At 41.0% G+C, this 23,983-nt stretch overlaps 1 protein-coding gene across 2 annotated transcripts in view; it reads right to left on the reverse strand.

Annotated features, from left to right (window-relative positions):
* Positions 1 to 21,099, reverse strand: part of LOC306992939 (NXPE family member 3-like) — a 35,605-nt gene extending 14,506 nt beyond the window's left edge. For both annotated transcript variants that reach the window (XM_079602273.1, XM_079602272.1), the window contains exons 1-6: positions 20,980 to 21,099; positions 20,813 to 20,874; positions 18,213 to 18,572; positions 17,615 to 18,030; positions 17,411 to 17,481; positions 3,174 to 3,377 (exon numbers count right to left, since the gene is read on the reverse strand). In XM_079602273.1, coding sequence (XP_079458399.1) covers positions 3,174 to 3,377; positions 17,411 to 17,481; positions 17,615 to 18,030; positions 18,213 to 18,572; positions 20,813 to 20,874; positions 20,980 to 21,016 — 1,150 coding nt within the window. In that variant the 5' untranslated portion in view covers positions 21,017 to 21,099. The remainder of the gene's footprint in view (positions 1 to 3,173; positions 3,378 to 17,410; positions 17,482 to 17,614; positions 18,031 to 18,212; positions 18,573 to 20,812; positions 20,875 to 20,979) is intronic.
* Between the last annotated feature and the right edge of the window lie 2,884 nt (positions 21,100 to 23,983).

Here is a 23,983-nt window from a genome sequence, read left to right on the forward strand (position 1 = left end):
TGTACGTTTTTTTTTATCTTGTTGTTTTGTTGCGTTTGTCTTGTGTTGGTTCCTGCCCAGCATCCTGTTCTACCCTGGTCATCTAGTGCTGGTTACATCTCCCCTATGCCAGGCCTCTGGTTCCTTGAGCTGTGTCAAGTTTCCATTATAGAGCCATATACCCAATACTAACCAACTGCAGAACCGCAGAACCATACGTCATAGCAGTGTGAGGACGACAGCGCCAGCCTGACAGTCTGATGCCGGAAGTGGGCGGAGCAAGGCATTATTTTCAAACAAACTTTATTTTAAAGAATTTTTTTAAACGATTTAATGGAAAATATATATTTTAGATATATGTATATCAAATATTATAAAAGATACAAATTATGTTTTTTTCCTATTAACAAAATACAATATACTATCTAGGTCTATTATATTAATAGTTTTTTAAAAGTTAAAATTATACTTTATCCATTTGTTTTGTTTTATTACAAATATTCAATAGTAATTAAATTAATTAAATAAAAATACAAAATCGAACTAAAAAAATATATATAAAACAAAATTAAACCAAAGAAAATAAATCTTATAAAAGTTATGTAGGCACACATTTAACAATAATTGTCAAGTGACAAATAAATAAAAACTCCATGCGTTAATCCTGAGGCACCCTTTTTGTTAGCAGTTAGCAGTATTTTTTAAACCGTCAAGATGGGACAAATTGAATAAAAGAGCCTTTCATGTTTCGTTTCTAGTTCAAAGAAGACATGGAAGTTTTTCTTTACCATGACGATTAACCTCAGGATTAACGCATGGAGTTTTGATTTATTTTATTTATTTGTCACATAACAATTATTGTTAATGGGTACCCCGATTAGTGCAGCATGTTGGCCTTATAAGATTAAATTGGGCGTCAGCTATAAAAAGGTGATACAAAAAAACTCCAAATGTTTTTGGTTTTATTAAAAAAAGCCGAAAATCCGTTCACCCGTAGGCCGCCATATTTATTTACGTCGCAATGCATTCTGGGTAATGACGTGTATAGGTTGTTGCCGGTTGTAGCCTAGCCGCTCTAGCAGCTTCGGTTATTTGTTTTCCAACGTACCGGCTAGCTAGCTACGTTTTGACAGGTAGCGAGATGAACACGTCTGCCGTTCAGCCTTTTCAGTTTGAACCCGAGCGCACCATAGGCTTAAATCAGAAGAATAACGCGGAAGACGATAGGCGCACTCAAGATTATCAGAGAGTTGAGGAAGCGAGAGTAGGGCGAAACAGATGATGTCTGAGAACGAGAGCGTTTGCTGTAAAGAGCTCCACTTTTTGTCAGCAGCTGTCCTGGGTAGGCTAAGTATAGAGCAGACGATCGTACTATCGGTATAAATAATTTAATAAGTCATCTCTACCGCCATCGTTTGCTTTATTTTCACCAAGCAGTCACTCACTACGCACAGAAATGAGAGGGAAAAAATAGTGCAAATCAGAATTATCTGAGATTTAAGATTTTAAATATGTAGTTTAAGGCAATTCAATTATTAATTAATAACTGCAGTTCATTTTTAATAACATTTTTGTAATTGTAAGATTAAAAATGTAAAAGTAGATGAGCAGAACAGTGTTGACTGGCTTCCGCGTTATTCTTCTGATTTAAGCCTATGGTGCGCTCGGGTTCAAACTGAAAAGGCTGAACGGCAGACGTGTTCATCTCGCTACCTGTCAAAACGTAGCTAGCTAGCCGGTACGTTGGAAAACAAATAACCGAAGCTGCTAGAGCGGCTAGGCTACAACCGGCAACAACATATACACGTCATTACCCAGAATGCATTGCGACGTAAATAAATATGGCGGCCTACGGGTGAACGGATTTCCGGCTTTTTTTAATAAAGCCAAAAACATTTGGAGTTTTTTTGTATCACCTTTTTATAGCTGACGCCCAATTTAATCTTATAAGGCCAACATGCTGCACTAATCGGGGTACCCTTTAAATGTGTTAAATGTGTGCCTGCATAACTTTTATAATTGTATTATTATTTTTTAAAAACTTTATTAAAGAGAGAGATTCATTTATTAAAAGTTATAATAAGAAAGAAAGAATAATATTATTTTTAATAAGTTCAATTCAGAATTGTTTATTTATTTATTTATTATTCAAAATAATTATGTTCTTAAGAAAACTTTTATAAGTTTTAATAACTTTTATAAGATTTATTTTATTTGCTAGCATGAGTCAAACAAAATCTTTTTTTTAAACGATTTAATGGAAAAGATATATATTATATATATATATATATATATATATATATATATATATATATATATATATATATATATATATATATATCAAATATTATAAAAGATACGAATTATGTTTTCAGATTTATTTTCTTTGGTTTGATTTTGTTTTATTATATATTATTATTTTTTAGTTCAATTTTGTATTTTTATTGAATTACTTACTATTATTAGGCTATTTATTTGGAGCAGGTACACCTCAGTGTGTGATGCTTTTGCTGTTTCAGAGGAAAAAAACACATTTTTAAAAATGAATCATTTTTGTTTTTTCAGTGCATCATAGAATTATGTTGTGTATGGTCTAAACATGCTTTTCAATTAAATCAAATGTTCAAACACTCAAGCTTTGTTTTAATTTTTTTAAGCTTTGTTAAATTAATATTTGTAATCATTTGACACAACAAAACAAATGGATAAAGTATAATTGTAACTTTAAAAAAATTATTCATATTATAGGCTAGTATATTGTATTTTGTTAATAGGACAAAACATAATTCGTATATTTTCTAATATTTGATATATCTAAAATATATATTTACCATTAAATCGTTTAAAAAAATTCTTTAAAATAACGTTGTTTGAAAATAACGCCTTGCTCCGCCCACTTCCGGCATCAGACTGTCAGCTGTCGTCCTCACACTGCTACGTATGGTTCTGCGGTTCTGCAGTTGGACCTATCTCCATATACCCTGGAGTTGTCTCATCCCTAACCAGCCTTTTCGCTTGCCCTCACTCCCTGTTCATTCTGCGGTCCTCCCTTCTCTGAATCCTGACAAAGTGTTCATTCCAAATAGTTTGTGGGCCCTCTGTATGTCATTTCCTTATTTAATATAGCACATTCATGATATCAAGTCTTAAATTAAATGATATTGAAAACAAAGTCAAATCACTGAATAACTTGCCTGGGACTTTTCTTTCTAAATACTCAAACCACTGCCTTGTGGTAGAGTCTCCCATCAAGTAGACGATCTTGTTTTTAAGACAATTTCCCATTTGTGCAGAACTGAACTGTTGGGTGTTGCAGACAAAAGACTTCCAGACATCTTTCAGATAAAAGCCTGCAGGAACGGGTGTCGTCATGCCAGATCTGCATCTCTCCATTGTGCCTAAAGCAAATATATATTTACTTGGAAAAACAGTCACAATTATGCAAAGTATATTCATTCCATTCATTTGATTTTAAATGATAACTGTGGTCAGCATATGTTTTGACCATTTCCTATTTGGAAAAATTAAATAAATAGAAAATGCAGAAGATGTCTTGTTTTTATATTTAGGGAAAAGGAAAACAAAAATTTGGCCTGATATTTTTTGTTTATTTATACAAATAAGCCCTTTATCATGCGGTGGTTTTCGATCTTCAAGCGAAAGGATCTGGGCCCGGTTCCCTAAAACGCTCTTATCGCTAAATAGTTCTTAACCTATTCCTTAACCTCTCTCTTAACGTTATGGCACGATTTCCGACACGTTCGTACGCTAAGTATATCTTCTGTAAGTCACACTTTCGTAAGGTTGGTCTGGACCATTCGTAAGCTCTCTCTTAGCATTGTTTGAGCTCAAGACGCTAGTCGCCGCCACTGTGCAGCAGTCTTTAGAAATCAGCACAGCGCAGTACAAGTCAAACTATGGTATGTTGACAATGTTGTGGATCAACAATGATTTTATGTTATGGACATTAAGACTAATAATAAAATATGTTCGCAATGGATACAGGCCTATTTATGAAGTTGACTTTATTTGGTATCAGAACTAATATGGTGGTAATTATCTAGGCTATTTCGTAATGTCATTAAAGCGTTTAAATTGGCAATCACATTTGATAATTAAAATCTGGCAAACAATTTGGCTCTAAATGGCTAAGATCTATAAATGGGTAAGCATGGTGGTGTCCAGTAAGCGACCAACTGTGGAGCGATCCAATGTACCCTTGTATTGTATTGAGCCCGCACCACACCCTCTGCCCCATGCTTATCTGATGTTCTCCGTGAACATTGTGCTAAACTCAGGGGTGCAGAGAGGAAGTGGCGCAAATCCAAAGATCATTCTGACCTTGGTCTTTATCAATCCCTCCTCTCTTCCTTCTCAGCTAACATATCTACTGCTAAAATGACTAACTATCACAACAAAATGAACAATTCTTCTGACTCTCGCATGCTTTTCAAAACCTTCTCCTCCCTTCTTAACCCTCCTCCTTCATCAACCCAAACAGCTGATGTTTTTACCACATTCTTCATAAACAAAACTACCACCATCAGCGGCCAATTTACCAATCCACAAACTAACACACACACATTTTACCAGCTAACACACAGATTCTACCCTCTTCTCCTTGCTTTCAGAGACAGAAGTCTCTAAACTCCTCCTTTCCAATCGCCTTGTCCGCTTGATCCTATTCCCACTAACCTACTTCAAGCTATTTCTTCCTCTGTTATACCCACACTCACACACATCATAAACACATCTCTTCACACTGGTACATTTCCCACAGCATTCAAGCAGGCTCGGGTAACCCCACTGCTTAAGAAACCCACTCTAAATCCAGCACATCTAGAGAATTACAGACCGGTATCCCTTCTTCCATTCGTCGCAAAAACACTTGAACGAGTTGTTTTCAACCAGATCTCCTCCTTTTTTACGCAGAACAACCTCTTGGACAACAATCAGTCTGGCTTCAAAAGCGGACACTCAACTGAGACTGCTCTGCTCTCAGTAATTGAAGCTCTGAGATTGGCAAGAGCAGCTTCCAAGTCCTCAGTTCTCATCCTGCTGGATCTGTCTGCTGCCTCTGACACAATTAACCACCAGATCCTCCTGTCAATCCTAAAAATGAAGGGGATCTCGGGAACTGCACTCCAGTGGTTCAAGTCTTATCTCTCGGATAGGTCCTTTAGGGTGTCGTGGAGGGGTGAAGTGTCTAAGACCCAACATTTAGCCACTGGTGTGCCTCAGGGCTCAGTGCTTAGACCAGTTCTCTTCTCAATCTACATGACATCACTAGGATCTGTGATTCAGAAACATGGCTTTTCCTACCACTGCTACGCTGATGACACACAACTCTACCTCTCATTCCAGCCTGATGATCCGACGGTAGCCGCTCGCATCTCAGCCTGCCTGACAGACATTTCTGGCTGGATGAAGGACCACCACCTTCAACTAAACCTTGCGAAGACAGAACTAATCACAACTTCACCATTCAGCTAGGCTCGTCATCCATAACTCCATCAAGATCAGCCAGGGACCTTGGAGTTGTAATTGATGACCAATTGAATTAAACAGACCACATTGCTAGCACTGCCCGGTCATGCAGATTTGCCTTGTACAACATCAGAAGGATCAGGCTCTTCCTATCAGAGCATGCTACACAACTCCTTGTTCAGGTGCTTGTTCTATCCAGACTGGACTATTGTAATGCTCTCCTGGCTGGTCTCCCAGCTTGCACTGTCAAACCTCTGCAACTGATCCAGAATGCTGCAGCTAGAGTGGTCTTCAACGAGCCGAAGAGAGCACACGTCACTCCTCTCCTCACGAAATTGCACTGGTTGCCGGTTGCCGCTCGCATCAAATTCAAGTCACTGACGTTTGCCTACAGAACGACCACTGGCACTGCTCCCTTGTACCTGAACTCATTACTTCAGACTTATGTGTCATCCAGAAACTTGCGCTCTGCAAGCGAGCGGCGTCTTGTGGTGCCATCTCAAAGAGGCACAAAATCTCTCTCTCTGACCTTTACCATGACTGTTCCCTTTTTGCTACAGGGAGTTCCTCTGACGAGAAGCTTGGTGCCCTTTTTTTTTTACGTTGCTTCCCCACCATATTCTGTATCTAACTCTCACTTTCTGTTCATTGTAGATAGGTTGCTTTTATTGAAAACATTAACCAATGGCAATCAATAGGCCTACCGCATTAAAAAGTAACTGCAGCTGCTTGCCAATCAATTCGGTTTCACTTTATTTGGATGGTCCCTTTAACACATTCTGTTGTCTATAAGTAACATTGCCCCTTCATGTCTACTAACTATCATTAGAGTGTTAGTAGACCATTAGTAGACTGGTAGGGTTAGGGTTAGAATAAGTTGGCATGTAGTTGCAAAGTTACTTATAGTCAGTAGAATGTCTGTTGGAGGAGCATCACAATAAAGAGTTTGCAGTTAGTTGACATGTAGTTGCACAGTTACTTAATATTCAAAAGGGACCATCAAAATAAAGTGTTACCAAACTATTTTATACGTCAGAGAGGACTGTGACTGCAACACATCATCATTTGAACTACTTTTGGTACCAATTTTTTGCAATAATTAATTGGGATTCCATTTATACCAGAAAGACTCGGGAGATAAATTGATATGACAGCGTATATTTATTAACAGCCCAGCAAGCATGAATTTATAAAGTTCTTTGGCGTAGGCCCCGTCCTTAGAGAGCAATGCGAGGGTAGCGGAATCTGCATATCCTGCCTGAAGACGAAGGCAGGGGCGCAGCCGACCCCCCTGGAGGTTAAGGAAGGGACCATCCTGGTGGTGGTGGGGAGGATGAAGGGGAAGGTACCATCTTGGTGGTGGTTGGGGAGGATGGAGGTAATTGGCAGCGTCAGCATCTGCGAACTCAGACGAATGTAAGTACCGATCTTTTATACTGTGAGTGTTAGTGTGATACACACAAAGTATGTACACAATTGTGTTCTTTTCCTTTTCTGAATATATATTTTGTAATGAGTGAAATGATTACATTATTTTCTTATGCAGTGTTTTTATGCAAATTAACAAATCTATGTTTACATTTATATGGACAGTAAAGCATTATTTTAAAGGACTCTTATTTTGACATGCTGGTTGGATAGTCGCGAACGAAACTGTGAACTGCGCATGCTCCCTCATATCTGCAGAGGAGCATTAAAAGAGCAGACGCGACTCTCCCGTTCATTTCTTTGAATCCTGTTTTACAGGTAAAAATATGGACATCCAAACGAGAAACACTTAACTATACCACAGCAACTGCACAATTACCATGTATGGTGAATGTAAAGTGTTAAATGTGTTTTAGTTTATGACGTTTTGTTTGTCTTGATGTATACTCACTATAACGTGAGGAAAATAAGTTAAGTATGCTCCAGTGGTCATTATATCTAACTATAGCGTTGTATTAATAGTTTTTTGTGTCATAAAACGTTTGTTTGTTCATGTTAATTAGTTAATTAGTCACGTTAAGTGTATCTTTGAAGCTCACTCTGTGGTCGCGTTTGGCGCGCTTGACAGTCACGTGACCAGGCACTGAGAGAAACATAGAAAGCCACAATATCTGTGTATCCATCAATAATCCATTCCTATTGAGGTAAAAGAGTGAATTGTGTTTCACAATGGTTTTAAGGAGCAAGTGCCTTTTGAAATATACACTTTCACAGTTCATATGAAGTAAATTCATACTAAACCTCATTGTGTTAATGAATAGTATTACTGTTTATAAAATATTATATATTTAAATAAAAGTTAAATGTTAACTAAAGAATGTAAAGTGAAGAAGTGAGACAAGAGTAACAAAAGGTGATTTATTTTGATGTTGGTGACAAAAGTGATGTAATGAGACAGACTAAAGAATGTGAATTAATGCTTTAAAAGCAACTGTTGTGCTAAAATTGACTTATTGTACATTAAATAAAACATATCTGCAGAGGAGCATTAAAAGAGCAGACGCGACTCTCCCGTTCATTTCTTTGAATCCTGTTTTACAGATAACAGTAATCTGTCAGCTGGGTCTCCTTAGCCGGGGCCTGTAACAGATTCTTGGGGGCTCGTCCGGGATCCACTCCACGTGACGCTAGGAGGCGGATCCAGAGATTCCAGGACCGTGGGACAAGGTGGCACTGGGGCTAGAGGCCGGTGGCTGCCGCACCAACGGTGACAACGAGACGCACACAGAGGGTTGAACAGACGGCTGTCTTCATCCTGCGGTTAAGGCAGTTTCGGGAAGGACAACAGAGAACGACGTCATGGCAGATCGTACGAGGAAACGCTTGGTGTGGGACATCAGAAAAGACCTGATCACACTGCCTGCTGATGAACTGTTTCGCATCGCCAAGGTCATCGGGCCAGTACGAGGTAAAGACTCATCTGAACTTGACCTGGAAGACAGTGAGGTTTGTTTTGAGTACATCGATGCCTTCATGTCAAGTGAATCTTTGCTCGAGGCTGAGGACCAAGGTATAAGTGAACTGTTGTCATTACAAGAGACTGTAAAATCAGCAAAACAGATTGGCACTGCTGTATGTACATCTGATTTTGATACTGACACTCACCTTACACATGTGTTACATCCACCCACCACTGATAACACTTATCTCACATCACACGTTGCACCTGACTCTGGGAGTGTTAAGGGGGCTGTACCTGAAACAAACACAGACATGCGTAAAATGCTTGCAGAATACGAAGAAATTGGCAGAAAAATTCGCCAGTACATGACACCTACCCAGAACACTAACTTAACTCACACTGTAGCACAGGAAGGTGCCACGACAGCACACATGTACCAGAATGAGCAGCCCAGAAATGTAGCTCATGACTTCACGTTCCCTATGGGGGGGTTTAAGTATATCCAGTCCCGTGAGTTTAAGATACATGGAGGCCAGATTGGAGATAACTCGTCAGACATCACGTTCAACAATGTCTGCAGGCAAATAGACAGCGGCCTAAAAGAGAACTTCAGCGATGCCGACGTTGTTAGAGGGGTGATGCGAATTATCAAGCCAGGTATTTTTAAAGATATGCTAATGAACAAAGATGACATGACTGTAGCTGAGCTAAAGGGGTTCTTACAATCACACTTGGGGGACCGAAATAGCACAGAACTATTCCAAGAACTGATGTGCACCAAGCAGAGTGAACATGAAACTCCTCAACAGTTCCTGTACCGAGTCATGGGGTTGAAACAAAAAATACTCTTTGCGGCTAAACAGGCTGATTCAGACAGGAAGTATAGTGCAGCTACGGTGCAGGATGTGTTCTTACACACTGTTTACCAGGGTCTCAGCCACCGGTGTAAAGATATTCGCAGCGAGCTGAAATCCTTGCTGGCCGATAGTGATGTAACTGACGATGCTATCCTCAGGCACGTTATGAAAATCACAAGTGACGAGAATGAGAGGCTGCGCCGACTGGGCCCACCAACCAGAGCAAAACCATCCATGGCCAATAGTGCCCAAGTTAGCGATGACACTGGTGGAGATGTGAAAGCTGAAAAAGGGGTTGCTGCACAAAAAGGGCAGAACGATCAGATTAAGCTTCTTACTGCCAGGATTGATGCTCTAACCAGCATGGTAGACGCTATACAACACTCCATGCCAGTACGAACTGAGGGTGGCTGCCAATGTTCCTCCAGCCAACCATCCTCTCGCCGGGTGAGCCGCTGGCGTTGCTGTCCACGGTGTGCGGACGAAGGGCGACAGGACTGTACACACTGTTTCATCTGTAGTGAGGATGGACACCAGGCAGTAGGGTGCCTACGACGTCCTCAGCGACAGGGAAACGGGAACCGGCCACTGCAAAGGGGCAACCAGTGACCGCACAACAAATGCCCCAACCAGACGTTGCACCCCCAAAGCCAGCTAGGCCTAGGGAGAGAGAAGTGCTAGGACAAGAAAACAAGCACCAGAGACAAACAAACAAATCTATAAATGAGGTAAGGTCCAGGAGTCAAGAAGCAAGTGTTCAGGACCCCTATAAGACCAAACACGACATAATCAAACTAATCGGAAGCAAGGCACTGACCCAGTGCAACTTAAATGGCTTGACAGTGAGGGCATTACTCGACACAGGTGCCCAAGTCAGCATGGTGGACCGTGAGTGGAAAGATAAATATCTGCCGAGTGTTGATGTGCGACCGCTTCGGGAACTTCTTGGGTGTCAAGATGAACTGAAAGTCTACGCTGTAAATGGAGACCTTATCCCATTTGACGGCTGGGCAGTCATCACAGTCAACCTGCTAGGAAATGAGGACCCAAGTCTATCCATTAATGTCCCATTCCTGGTGAGTAAGATGCCAATTGAGAGACCACTCCTGGGTTTCAACTTGGTAGAAGAACTGATTCAGGGGCAGTCTGAGCAGTTGATGCCAACACTTACCTCACTACTGGCCGGAGCCATTGATATCCCTCGTGAAAAGGCGCAAACTTTAGTCAAGGTAATCCAAGCTGCTGAAGAAGATAATGGAGACAGACACTTAAAGATTGGTCCAAGAGGAGTAGTTATCCGGGCAGGACAGGTGACTTGGGTGAAGTGCAGAATCCCTTCGAAGATGGCACAGTCTGACACGGTGGCTTTGTTTGAGCCTCATGAAAATAGTGACCACTTAAGATTCTTGGACATTGGAGAGGGGCTCTTAGAAATAAAACCCCAAAGTGACCCTTGTGTTTCCATACCTATTGGAAATAGCACAGTGGGTGATGTAACCCTCCAACGTGGCACAGTGATTGGAACATTACAGCGGATTGAGAGGATATTAATGGAGCCTGGTAAAACAAGTGAGCCAAGGCAGACAATGATCCAAGCTGCAACCACTCGAGAGGATGAGGTGAGAACTTCATTGTGGCATCCACCCGTCAACCTGGACCACCTGGAAGAGGACCAACGAGAGGTTGTTCAAAGAATGTTGTACGAAGAGTCTGGTGCTTTCAGCAGAGATGATAATGACATTGGTTGCATACCCAGCTTGCAGATGCCAATCACACTTAGAGACGACATCCCGGTTCAGAGGGCGTACTCATCAGTGCCAAAACCCTTGTTTAACGAGGTGAAGAGCTACATACAAGATCTCCTAGCGAAGGGATGGATCGTCAAATCAAAGTCACCATACGCCGCTCCAGTAGTCTGTGTCCGCAAGAAGGATGGCAAACTGAGGCTCTGTGTTGATTACCGTCTCCTGAACAGAAAGACCATCCCTGACCGTCACCCATTGCCTAGGATACAGGATCTGATTGACACCCTTGGGGGATACTCCTGGTTTAGCATTCTCGACCAAGGCAAAGCGTACCACCAGGGGTACATCGCAGAGGGATCCAGACACATGACAGCATTCATCACACCCTGGGGACTGTATGAGTGGGTCCGGATCCCCTTTGGGTTGTCCAATGCGCCTGCTGCCTTCCAACGCAGTATGGAAGAAATGCTTGCCTCGCTCAGGGATGAGTGCTGCATCCCGTATCTGGATGACGTCTTATGTTATGCAAAGTCCTTTGAGGAGCATGTTGAGAGTATCCGTAGAGTGTTGAGGGCCCTCCAGTATCATGGTGTAAAGCTGAAACCTGAAAAGTGTGAAGTGTTTCGGAGTGAAGTCAGGTACGTCGGACGGCTAGTGTCAGCGGAAGGAGTGCGGATAGATCCTAAGGATCTGGAGGCTGTCCGATCCTTAACAACCAGGACTCCCCAGACAGTGGGTGATGTGAGGAGGTTACTTGGGTTCCTCAGCTACTACCGTGCCTTCATTCAAGACTTTTCCAGGACAGCAAAACCCTTGTACGAACTACTGCAGGCGAAGCCTGGAACAATACGGGATACTCACAGCAGGAAGAAGGCTAAAGGCCCACAAGTTCCCTCCAGAACTCCAGTAGAATGGACCAGGGACCACCAACAGATCCTGGAGGAACTAATTGGTATGTTAGCAAGCCCACCTATACTGGCATATCCGGACTTCAACTTACCCTTCACGCTGCACACTGACGCATCTGAAAAGGGTCTAGGGGCCATCCTATACCAGCGACAAGACGGGAGGTTGAGAGTAATAGGATATGGATCCAGAACATTGACAACGACGGAGAGGAACTACAGATTACACAGTGGTAAACTTGAGTTCCTGGCATTGAAATGGGCGGTTTGCGAGAAGTTCCGGGACTACCTGTTCTACGCCCCACACTTCACAGTGTACACCGACAACAACCCCCTGACATACGCGATGAGTACGGCAAAGCTCAACGCCGTAGGCCATCGGTGGGTCGGGGAGCTGTCTGATTTCCGGTTCGATGTCAAGTATCGTCCAGGGAAGGTCAACATCGACGCAGACACCTTGTCTCGCCTCCCTCTGGACATTGAAGTATACACATCAGAGTGTACGGAAGGACTACCCGCGGGGGCAATACAAGCAGCATGGGAGGGCAGTCATGTGTCGAAGATGAAGGACGTGGCCTGGGTCGCTGCCCTGTATATGTCTACGGGGGAGGATGAACCGCGTCAACCCACCACCTGTTTGCCGACAATAGAACAGGATGAACTGATTCAAGCCCAGAAAGAAGATTCTGTAATCTCTCAAGTGAGGCAATGGAAGGAGGATGGTGTCACCCTCACAGATGAGATGAGGGGAGTTTTGACAGGAACCAACAGAAAGCTGATGTATGAGTGGAATAAGCTACATCTTGAGGGAGGACTCCTATATCGAAGGACGAGGGAGAGAAAACAGCTTGTCTTACCGAGCAAGTACAAAAAGCTGGCACTTGAGCACCTCCATGACAAAATGGGACACGTGGGTACAGAGCGAGTACTGAGCCTGGTGAGGGAACGGTTCTACTGGCCATACATGAAAGCTGAAGTGGAAGAATATGTGACCAGGAAGTGCCCGTGTATAAAGCAGAAGAAACCGACTGTACATGTTCGAGCGCCCATGGGTAGCATCACAACACACTCACCTATGGAGCTTGTCTGCATTGATTACCTGCACCTGGAGCCAAGCCGTGGAGGATATGAATATATCCTGGTTGTCATGGACCATTTCACAAGGTTCGCCCAAGCCTACCCAACCAAGAACAAGTCAGGGCGGACTGCAGCTGAACGCTTGTTCCAAGATTACATTCCGCGCTTTGGATATCCGGCCAAGTTACATCACGACCAGGGCCGTGAGTTTGAGAATGAGCTTTTTCGCACTCTCCAACAGTTCGCTGGAATCGGCCACTCTCGAACGTCGCCATACCATCCCCAAGGAAATCCAGTCGAGAGGTTCAATCGGACCCTACTACAGATGTTGAGGACACTGGCAGACAAAGAAAAAGAAAGGTGGAAAGAGCACTTACCTCAAATTGTGCATGCCTACAACTGTACACGGCACGAGTCCACTGGATATTCTCCCTTTTATCTTTTGTATGGACGGCATCCTCACCTTCCAGTAGACCTTATCTTCGGCCTGGTGGAGCCAATGGATGGAGTCACTCCAAAGGGATATGCAAATCAGTGGGCGGCAAGGATGGCTGAGGCATACAAGGTTGCTGAAGGAAACAGTCGCCAAGCAAGTGCAAGAGGGAAGGCTCAATATGACCGAAAGGCGAGAGGAGTGGTACTGAAAGTGGGAGACCGAGTGCTCGTCAGAAACCTTGGAGAACGAGGGGGTCCAGGGAAGTTACGATCCTACTGGGAAAAGGTGGTTTACGTGGTGAAGGGGCAGGTGTCTGATAACCCAGTTTATGTAGTCTCGCCTGAAAATGGGGACAATAAGAAAACTAGGACACTGCACCGGAACCTACTACTACTGGTGAATGACTTACCTGTGGAGGCTCCCACGACGGCATTCCGATCGACAAAACCTGAAAGACAAAAAAAAACAAGAGGTCAGTCACCCAACAGAGAAAACACCAGAGACAGAGACAGTGACATGACGGACTCGGATGAGGAAAGTAGTGGAGGAGGATACTGGCTGAGAAACCCAGTTAGCTGGACAGAACCAATGAATAGCCATCTACCTGAGCGAGCATCTGTAAGAGAAGAGTTCAATCAAACACAAAGAAGGGAAGTATCAAGAATACTGGAAAATTCACCAGAAAGAGAAGCAAACACTTACCTGGTACCATCTGTGGAGGATGATGTGGACAAGAAGAAGGAAACAGCTGCTTGTGCTGAGCCAGAGGGATTAGCAAGAGAGGCTGAAAGTCCAAGTGTGGAGGATGAACCTGCAGTTAGAAGGTCTACAAGAGAGAAAAGGCCACGACAGATCTACACTTATGACAATTTAGGTCAGCCTGTGCTACAGCAATACCCAACACTCAATGCAGTGACAGCGTATCCGATCACACATTTACCTGCCTGGGGTATAAATAGTTACTTACCACAAATTGGTTATACCAATTCATACACTCCCCACACATACATGCCTTACAATTTCACTGTGCCCATGTATTGATTGCACATATAGGCGGTAAGAGGTTGACCACTGGAGCTTTTCTTATTTTGTCAGGGAGAGTGTGATACACACAAAGTATGTACACAATTGTGTTCTTTTCCTTTTCTGAATATATATTTTGTAATGAGTGAAATGATTACATTATTTTCTTATGCAGTGTTTTTATGCAAATTAACAAATCTATGTTTACATTTATATGGACAGTAAAGCATTATTTTAAAGGACTCTTATTTTGACATGCTGGTTGGATAGTCGCGAACGAAACTGTGAACTGCGCATGCTCCCTCATATCTGCAGAGGAGCATTAAAAGAGCAGACGCGACTCTCCCGTTCATTTCTTTGAATCCTGTTTTACAGGTAAAAATATGGACATCCAAACGAGAAACACTTAACTATACCACAGCAACTGCACAATTACCATGTATGGTGAATGTAAAGTGTTAAATGTGTTTTAGTTTATGACGTTTTGTTTGTCTTGATGTATACTCACTATAACGTGAGGAAAATAAGTTAAGTATGCTCCAGTGGTCATTATATCTAACTATAGCGTTGTATTAATAGTTTTTTGTGTCATAAAACGTTTGTTTGTTCATGTTAATTAGTTAATTAGTCACGTTAAGTGTATCTTTGAAGCTCACTCTGTGGTCGCGTTTGGCGCGCTTGACAGTCACGTGACCAGGCACTGAGAGAAACATAGAAAGCCACAATATCTGTGTATCCATCAATAATCCATTCCTATTGAGGTAAAAGAGTGAATTGTGTTTCACAATGGTTTTAAGGAGCAAGTGCCTTTTGAAATATACACTTTCACAGTTCATATGAAGTAAATTCATACTAAACCTCATTGTGTTAATGAATAGTATTACTGTTTATAAAATATTATATATTTAAATAAAAGTTAAATGTTAACTAAAGAATGTAAAGTGAAGAAGTGAGACAAGAGTAACAAAAGGTGATTTATTTTGATGTTGGTGACAAAAGTGATGTAATGAGACAGACTAAAGAATGTGAATTAATGCTTTAAAAGCAACTGTTGTGCTAAAATTGACTTATTGTACATTAAATAAAACATATCTGCAGAGGAGCATTAAAAGAGCAGACGCGACTCTCCCGTTCATTTCTTTGAATCCTGTTTTACAGATAACAGTAATCTGTCAGCTGGGTCTCCTTAGCCGGGGCCTGTAACATTAGCACATGATTGGTTAGAAGTGAAGTATTACGTGGCACGCTGATTGAGTCTTCCTGGCAGAACTTATGCTAAAGCTTTCATTTCTGTCTGTTATGTTTTCTTTATTACTCTACATATTTTTAAGAAATGGTTATGTGTAGGTTTGGAGGTAGGAGTGTGATTAGCTGCTCAAAATATATTTTAAATGCTATATTGTTACTACACATTTCTGTTCATTAAGTTTTATTCTTTTTATATCCTCTATGTATTTGAGCAGGAGGTCAGAGTGAGGTCTGTGGTACAGGGGCAGCAGGGGCGGTGGACAACTTGGGAGGGTGTCGCGAGCCGAGAAATCAGCTGGGCAGAGTTCTGGAAACTGCCACAGGCTAGGCTCAGTTTCCTCATTAGGGCAACGTACGACACCCTCCCGAGCCCTAAAAACCTCCACCAATGGCTTGGAACAGAGCAATCCTGTGACATTTGCGGGACCATCAATGCCTCTCTCCAGCATATTCTGTCGGGCTGCAAAACAGCACTGACACAGGGGCGGCTTAGATGGCGGCACGACCAAGTGCTCAGAGAACTGGCAGAGGTGCTGGAGAAAAGTCGACAGGAGGCAAACAACAATAGTCCATCAGAGAGTCGATGCAGGATCCACTTCATTAGGCAGGGGGAACACGCAATGCATACCAGCAAGAGACAACCTGCCAAGCTTTTAACACCAGGGGCGGGGTGGAAGATGGAAATAGACTTGGGAAGGCAGCTCCAGTTCCCACAGGAGATATGCAGCACCACCTTAAGACCAGACGTGGTGCTGTGGTCTGAAGCTGTGAAATTAGTAATACTGATCGAGCTGACAGTTCCATGGGAGGAGGGACTGGAAGCTGCCTATGAGAGAAAGAAGGCGAAGTATGCAGACCTGGTTGCGGAGTGCAGGGAAAGTGGATAGAGTGTGAGGTTGTATCCGGTGGAGGTGGGAGCCAGAGGCTTTGTGGGCAGATCAACATCACGTCTGCTCAAGGATCTGGGACTACGGGGAGCCACACTAAGCAGATCCACCAAAGAGCTCTCTGAGGAAGCGGAGAAAGCAAGCCACTGGCTCTGGCTGAAACGACGAGACAAGGCTTGGGGGGTAACATCAAATTAGGTTTTGCTGCAGGGGGTGTCAGGGAGACGTCCCTGTTCACTGCCCCGCCACCATGAGACGTTCTGGGTTAAGGGGCGAAACGTTAATGAGCGGTGGTCCCCAGCTGAAGACCCTGCAGCAAAATCGTGCGGTATGCGGTCAGGTTTAGGCCTGCCTCAGAGAAAAGGACGCCTCTGCCATGCATAGTCCACCAAAGGCACCGTTGGAGGTGCGAAAGGCTTAAGGCCCAGCAGAAATACCATCTTACTGTAATGAAGAAGGAGGATAGGTTTAAGGGATTTACAATTTATTTATACAATTGTAAAAGGGCAATTATACAAATATCTTTATGATATAAAAGATTTGTAAATATTTTATGTTTCTTTAGCTGTAAATACGCAATAATGTTTACATTTACCGTAAATATTGAACATGTGTCCATATTGTACTATTCAGCATCTATCTGTTGATCCAAACTCACAAAAATTTATTTTTTGCACCACAATATTAATACCTAAGTACTGACAATGAGATCAGGCTGAAAAGGGGCAAATTAAATATTCAAAGCAATTTGTAAACTATAATAAAAAAAAAAAACTTAAAAAAGCAGAATACTCATTTGCACCTTGTATAAAAGAAAAAACGTTCCAAACAGGAAATGAAATGGTCAAAATGCACATGGATCATATGTAAACATACCAATGGCTGCAGTGTTGGGAAGGACATTTATTATTTTTTTGTCCCAAGTAATAGCCACACTTGTTAATGTCCTGTGAAATTATAACATTTTCATTAGAAATTATAATAATAATAATTCATTACATAATATTTTATTTCTTTAAAAAAAAAACATTTCTAGAACCTAATTCTTTTGAAATTCAATTAGAATAATTTCCCACTTACTTTGTAAAAAGTTGCTTCTCTAAAGGATTTAATGATTCTTTAAAACGCCCTCTTGAGTGATGAACCAGATTGTCACAAGAAAGTTGCTTTGGTCTCTCACACTGCCACACCGTCCCTGTTTTTACATCCTTATACTCACAGCAGCAGTCGCCTTTACTCCAACTTCCATCTGCACCCCACTTAAGATTACATTCTACTACCTCACTGATCCTGTTTTTATCGGGTCCTGGCCCTTCAAAGTGGCCATTATAGTGGCTGCGTGGGAATGAGGACTCCCTGTATTTTTTAAGAATCTGCACAACCTCACTGGAGTGCTCTAGACGTACATACACTTGTGCCTGACCTTCCCAGGGCAGAAGAAGAGCTACAGAGTAAGTCCCATTACGGTGATCCACAACCTCCCCGTACACACTCGCCTTCAAGAAGAACAGAGAAGGTTAAGTGTAATGCAGAAAACTAATGTCTGCTGGTAAAGCAAGCTTATAAATCTAAACAATATGTATTATTAGAATTTTGAGGCACATCAATATGATAAATGTCAGTATACTGTTTAATAAAAATGGATTATAAAATAAAATATTTAATAAAATAAACACACCTTTAGCTCTGAATTGAATAGCTTTGCTTGGAAAAAATCTCCTCCATATCTTTTCAGGTTCTTGTTGTGGTCTCTGGCTGTGATGGTAACGGAGATCTTTTCTCCCACTTTGTAACTCTCCTTGAGTCCCACAATAGAGTATGTTGAGTGGACTGGGCTTGTGCTCTGATTCAGCTGAGTGATTTCTTGATCTGGACCGGGCCAGTCCAGAGCTTTCTGTAGCCTATCCCACTCCTCTTCACTGATTCCCATGTCATGAGTGGATATTGAGGATGAAGAATCATTATTTAGAGGAACTGGTTTAGGTCTGGGGGGATGATATGGTCTTATTTGGATCCAACCGTTTAATCCCCATAGAACCTGAGAGAGGACCAGGAAATCAATCACACCAAATTACACTCTGTTTAATGTTCATTGTGGATGACCATACTGGTCCCACTTTATATTAAGTGGCCCTAATACCTGTGAACTTACATGGTAACTACATGTGTACATAGTATGTAACTACAGTGTAAGTACACATTAGTACATAGTATCTACAGCTGTAACATTTGCGTAACTACACATATGTAACAACCCTCAGAATGGTATGTGTAAGTACAAATGTGTAACAGGACATTGGTAACAACATTTTTTCACTTCAGTAAGTACACATGTGTAACAGTAATTATGTAACTACATTTTGTAACAACAATATGTAGCCTATTTGTTGTTCCACTTCCACATGCAGTTTTAGATACTGCAGTTACAAGTTGGAATACATGTATTTATGACTGGCAGGACTAATGTTGAATTACAACTAAAGTTTCACCTTGTGATACCAGTGTTACATGGTAACTCCTCAGGAACTGTCCACTTAATATAAAGTGTAATTGTTAAGGTAATTGTTGTGTACATCAGTGTTGTTACATGATAATTCCATAGGAACTGTCCACTTGTTGGAAATTAAATACATTTATACCCAAACTGGTAACTGCAGTATCTAAAACTGCATGTGGAAGTGGAACAACAAATAGGCTACATATTGTTTTTACAAAATGTAGTTACATAATTCCTGTTACACATGTGTACTTACTAATGTGAAAAAAGTGTTGTTACCAATGTCCTGTTACACATTTGTACTTACACATACCATTATGTGGGTTGTTACATACGTGTAGTTACACTAATAATACAGTTGTAGATACTATGTACCAATGTGTACTTACACTGTAGTTACATACTATGTACACATGTAGTTACCATGTAAGTTCACAGGTATTAGGGCCACTTAATATAAAGTGGGACCATTTTTGGTAACACTTTATTTTACGGTGCCCGTGATACAGAGTAATTACATAATTAAGTACTTAGTAGTAGATGTTGTAATAACATGTAACTACATGTACTTAACAGGTAGTTAAGTTATGGAACAGCCTGTACTTACACATTGTAATTACACACATGTAATAGGCAGCTACTGTTACACATATGTAACAAGTCGGGTCAGTTACACATGTGTTACCGACTTGGTACAATGTAATTATATAAGAAAGTACTTAGTACTACACAATGTAACAAAAAGTGTATCAAGACTGTACTTAAGTGTACTTCATGTGTATCTACATACCTTATCCATCTGTACTGTAGTTTGGATTAACTCACTAGTTCACAGCATAAATACATGTAGTAGCTTCCTAATTACATTGAAATTACATAATATTACACAGGGATAAGCTACGTAAAATTAAGTGTATCAAGACTGTACTTAAGTGTACCTCATGTGTATCTACATACCTTATCTGTACTGTAGTTTGGATGAACTCACTAGTTCACAGCATAAATACATGTAGTAGCTTCCTAATTACATAATATTACACAGGGATAAGCTACGTAAAATAAAGTGTATCAAGACTGTACTTAAGTGTACCTCATTTGTATCTACATACCTTATCCATCTGTACACATGAAGTACACTTAAGTACAGTCTTGATACACTTTATTTTACGTAGCTTATCCCTACTACAGCTATCCCTACTAACTACATGTATTTATGCTGTGAACTAGTGAGTTCATCCAAACTACAGTGCAGATAAGGTATGTAGATACACATGAAGTACACTTAAGTACAGTCTTGATACACTTTTTGTTACATTGTGTAGTACTAAGTACTTTCTTATATAATTACATTGTATTAAGTCGGTAACACATATGTAACTGACCCGGCGTGTTACATATGTGTAACAGTAGCTGCCTATTCCATGTGTGTAATTACAATGTGTAAGTACAGGCTGTTCAATAACTTAATTACATGTTAAGTACATGTAGTTACATGTTATTACAACATGTACTTAATTATGTAATTACTCTGTATCACGGGCACCGTAAAATAAAGTGTTACCCAATTTTCTACCATCTTAAATTTGAATTCTGCATTTTGTTTGCTAATTGCATATGGGCTTCACCCAAACTCAGATTTATGGATTGAATTGGCATTTAAAATGCTTTCTCAGCTCAATTTAGCTGAACGCACACAGCCCTTTTGTCCTGTCCGGGAGAAAATGCTTATTTATTTTTAAAGTCAGATTTTTTTAAATGTATGCGTTTTCTTCTGAACTTACCAGACAGGATGATGTCCAAAGAAAACATGCCAGTAGTAATATATATTTGCTTAACCTGCAGACTGAAGATACACAGAAAAAGTGTTAATTTCCAAATCCTTTAAAACACGTAACAATTTTGACCCATAACATGACAAATATAGTCATGTTCATAAACTATTGATTACCTGGTGGATTTGATGTCTTTGTGGATGGCATGACCATGGCGAAGTCTGTTGCTCTTTAGAATAATTTTAAGTCCGCTTGTGAGTGAAGTACATTCACTCCAAACCAATATCCTGTTAAACTGGCAACACTGCTCTGAAAATGAGGCGTTCTCACTAATTGTGACACTCAGTTGAAAGATCATTACAAGGTTTTGGCAGTTTGGCTTTGTTTGATTTGATCAACATTAGATGCCAACTGTTTTTTTTTTATATAGTTCATATATTCTTGCTATGGGAACAACAAAATTCAGTAATTATTTTTAGCAATTATGTGTCTCTGTTGCACTTTCACAACATTATATTCACCTTGTATTGAAAGGAAAATACACAGCAAGGAACACTGATAAAAAAAAAAAAATGTTATAAACATAGCCTATATAAAAAAATAACGCTTTATTTAATATTAAAAGCATCCGTGTGAGTTTGCATATCATTTTGTGTGTCTTTTATATCCGTACTGAAAGCAACAATTCACCTCAGATCTTCAGACAACAGTCAAGTGTTATGAGGATAAGGATGAACCCAAGCTCAGACAGTATGCAACACACAAAGTTTATTTAAAGGCAAAAAACAGAAAACAAAACCAACGAGGTGGAAAAACAAGACAGGTTAGACTACTTTAGACTGACAACACTAAACTAACAGTAAAGACAGGATCAAACACTTCTTTCCAGACAACTTTCAACGGGTTACTCACGGGTTGTTTAACACAAATAATGTCAATGAACCGGCACAGTATAATTTAAAATGTCTCAGAGTGAGTGGTACAAATGTCTCATTTCCAAATGAGTAAAACAAAAGGAAATCATGTTTTGAGAAGTTTAGAGAAACTGGCACACAAAGGAAGGTTGTCTTCTAGGCAAATGGTCTCCTACCCCCATGTTACGAACCCTTGTGACATAAAGTCACAAAGGGTAACATTGAGGTTGTGATCAAAAGGGCATTGTGATTAGGGGTGGCAAGAGACAAGACGTTACAAATAAATGTGAAAGAAAGATAATTTATTATACAGAAAGGAAACAATTATCCAAAACAATGAATAATAGCAATAATGATAATAATAATAATAATAATTGTGACAATAGGTAATGAAAAGTAAACAAAAACTCTACAGATCAAAAGATAGTAGATAAATAACCTGAGAGGAAAAGGGGACTTAGTTAGTGAAGCCAAAGAAATGAAAATAACAAAACTCAATCTAACTTATTGTTAAACCTCTAATCTAACTAGTAAACAAAAGAAAAGAAAAGACAACAAATCTTCAGCGCCAGGCGCCCTAAATAAAGTACTCTAACTAACAAACAAAACATACAGGAGGTGGCATTCACATTCTTACCTGGGGTGTATATACATTGAGTTTCCTACGTGGTGTAGTAGGTAAGTCACGTGACATGTAACTGTCCTCTTTCCACTTGTCAAAAGCTTCTCAAAACACTTGTCAAAAGCTTCTCAGAACAAGGGTCAAAAGGGCCAGTGTTCTGCCCTTTACGTTTCAGTCAAAACTGAACGTAAAGGGAAAGTGTCATACTAATATTCAAAAACGAGATGGCAACAGAAAAAGAATAACAGGCGAGCAAAACAACACCAAAGCAGAGCGGCAGAAAACAAGTTGCCTCGTCGCGTTCTTTCAGTGTCCCTTTAACCGCTGGCGGGAAGCTTGATTGGCTGTGGAGGAAGTGACGTCACACAATGGTAGCGAATGATAGCCCTCCAGCAGACTAGAGGTGGAGCGAACCTGAGAATGTGTCAGAGAAAGAGAGAGAGAGAGAGACACACGCATACACAACCACACGGGGACGTAACACTCCCACCCTTAAGAACAAACCTGTTTGTAAAAAAAACATGCAACATCTTTACACTCTTGACAGAGCGTCCGCCAAAACATTTTCAGCACCCTTTTTATGTTTTATCTCCAAATTGTAGTTTTGGAGCACTAAAGCCCAGCGCATCAAACACTGATTTTGGTTATACATTCGAGATAAAAACACAAGAGGATTGTGGTCTGCAAACACTACGACGGGAAGACTACTAGAACCTAGATAAACTTCAAAGTGTTGTAGGGCAAGCAAGAGAGCAAGTGCTTCTTTCTCGATCGTAGAATAATTAAGCTGATGCTTATTAAACTTACGAGAATAATAACTAACAGGATGATCTATACCATTGTTATCTTCTTGAAGAAGAACAGCTCCAGCCCCAACGGCACTTGCATCGACCTCAAGCTTAAACGTGTGTTTACAATCAGGTGCAACAAGAACAGGTGCATTACATAACAGAGTCTTCACACAGTCAAAAGCATACTGACACTCCACAGACCATTCAAAAGGTTTAGACGGGCTGAGCAACGCAGTGAGGGGATTAACAACCGTTGAGAAATTCTTACAGAAACTGCGGTAATACCCAGCCATACCCAAGAACCTTCGTAACTCACGTCGGGTGGTAGGGGCTGGAAATTCCGTAATAGCTGTGACTTTAGCCTCTACCGGTCGTACCTGGCCTTGTCCAACCTCTTTACCAAGATAAGTGACAGTCGCTCGACCAAACTCACATTTTGCCAAGTTGAGAGTTAAATTAGCTTTACGAAGACGTTCAAACACTGTTCTCAACAAGCACACATGTTCGTTCCACTCCACCGAATATAAAACCAGATCATCGAGGTATGCATTGCAATTCGGTACACCAGCTAGGACAATATTTACAAGACGCTGAAAAGTTGCTGGAGCGTTTCTGAGTCCGAAGGCCATCGCTGTGTACTGAAGGAAACTATCTGGGTGACAAATGCAGAAATTTCTGACGCTTGTGGAGTGAGTGGTACCTGCCAGTACCCTTTAAGCATATCCAGCTTACTAACGAAACGTGCAGAACCAATACTATCAATACAGTCTTCCATTCGCGGTAACGGATAACTGTCTGGCACCGTTACAGCGTTCACCTTACGGAAATCGGTGCAGAATCTAAAAGTGCCATC

This window comes from Phoxinus phoxinus, assembly GCF_949152265.1.
Source record: "Phoxinus phoxinus genome assembly, chromosome: 24".
Classification (NCBI taxonomy): domain Eukaryota; kingdom Metazoa; phylum Chordata; class Actinopteri; order Cypriniformes; family Leuciscidae; genus Phoxinus; species Phoxinus phoxinus.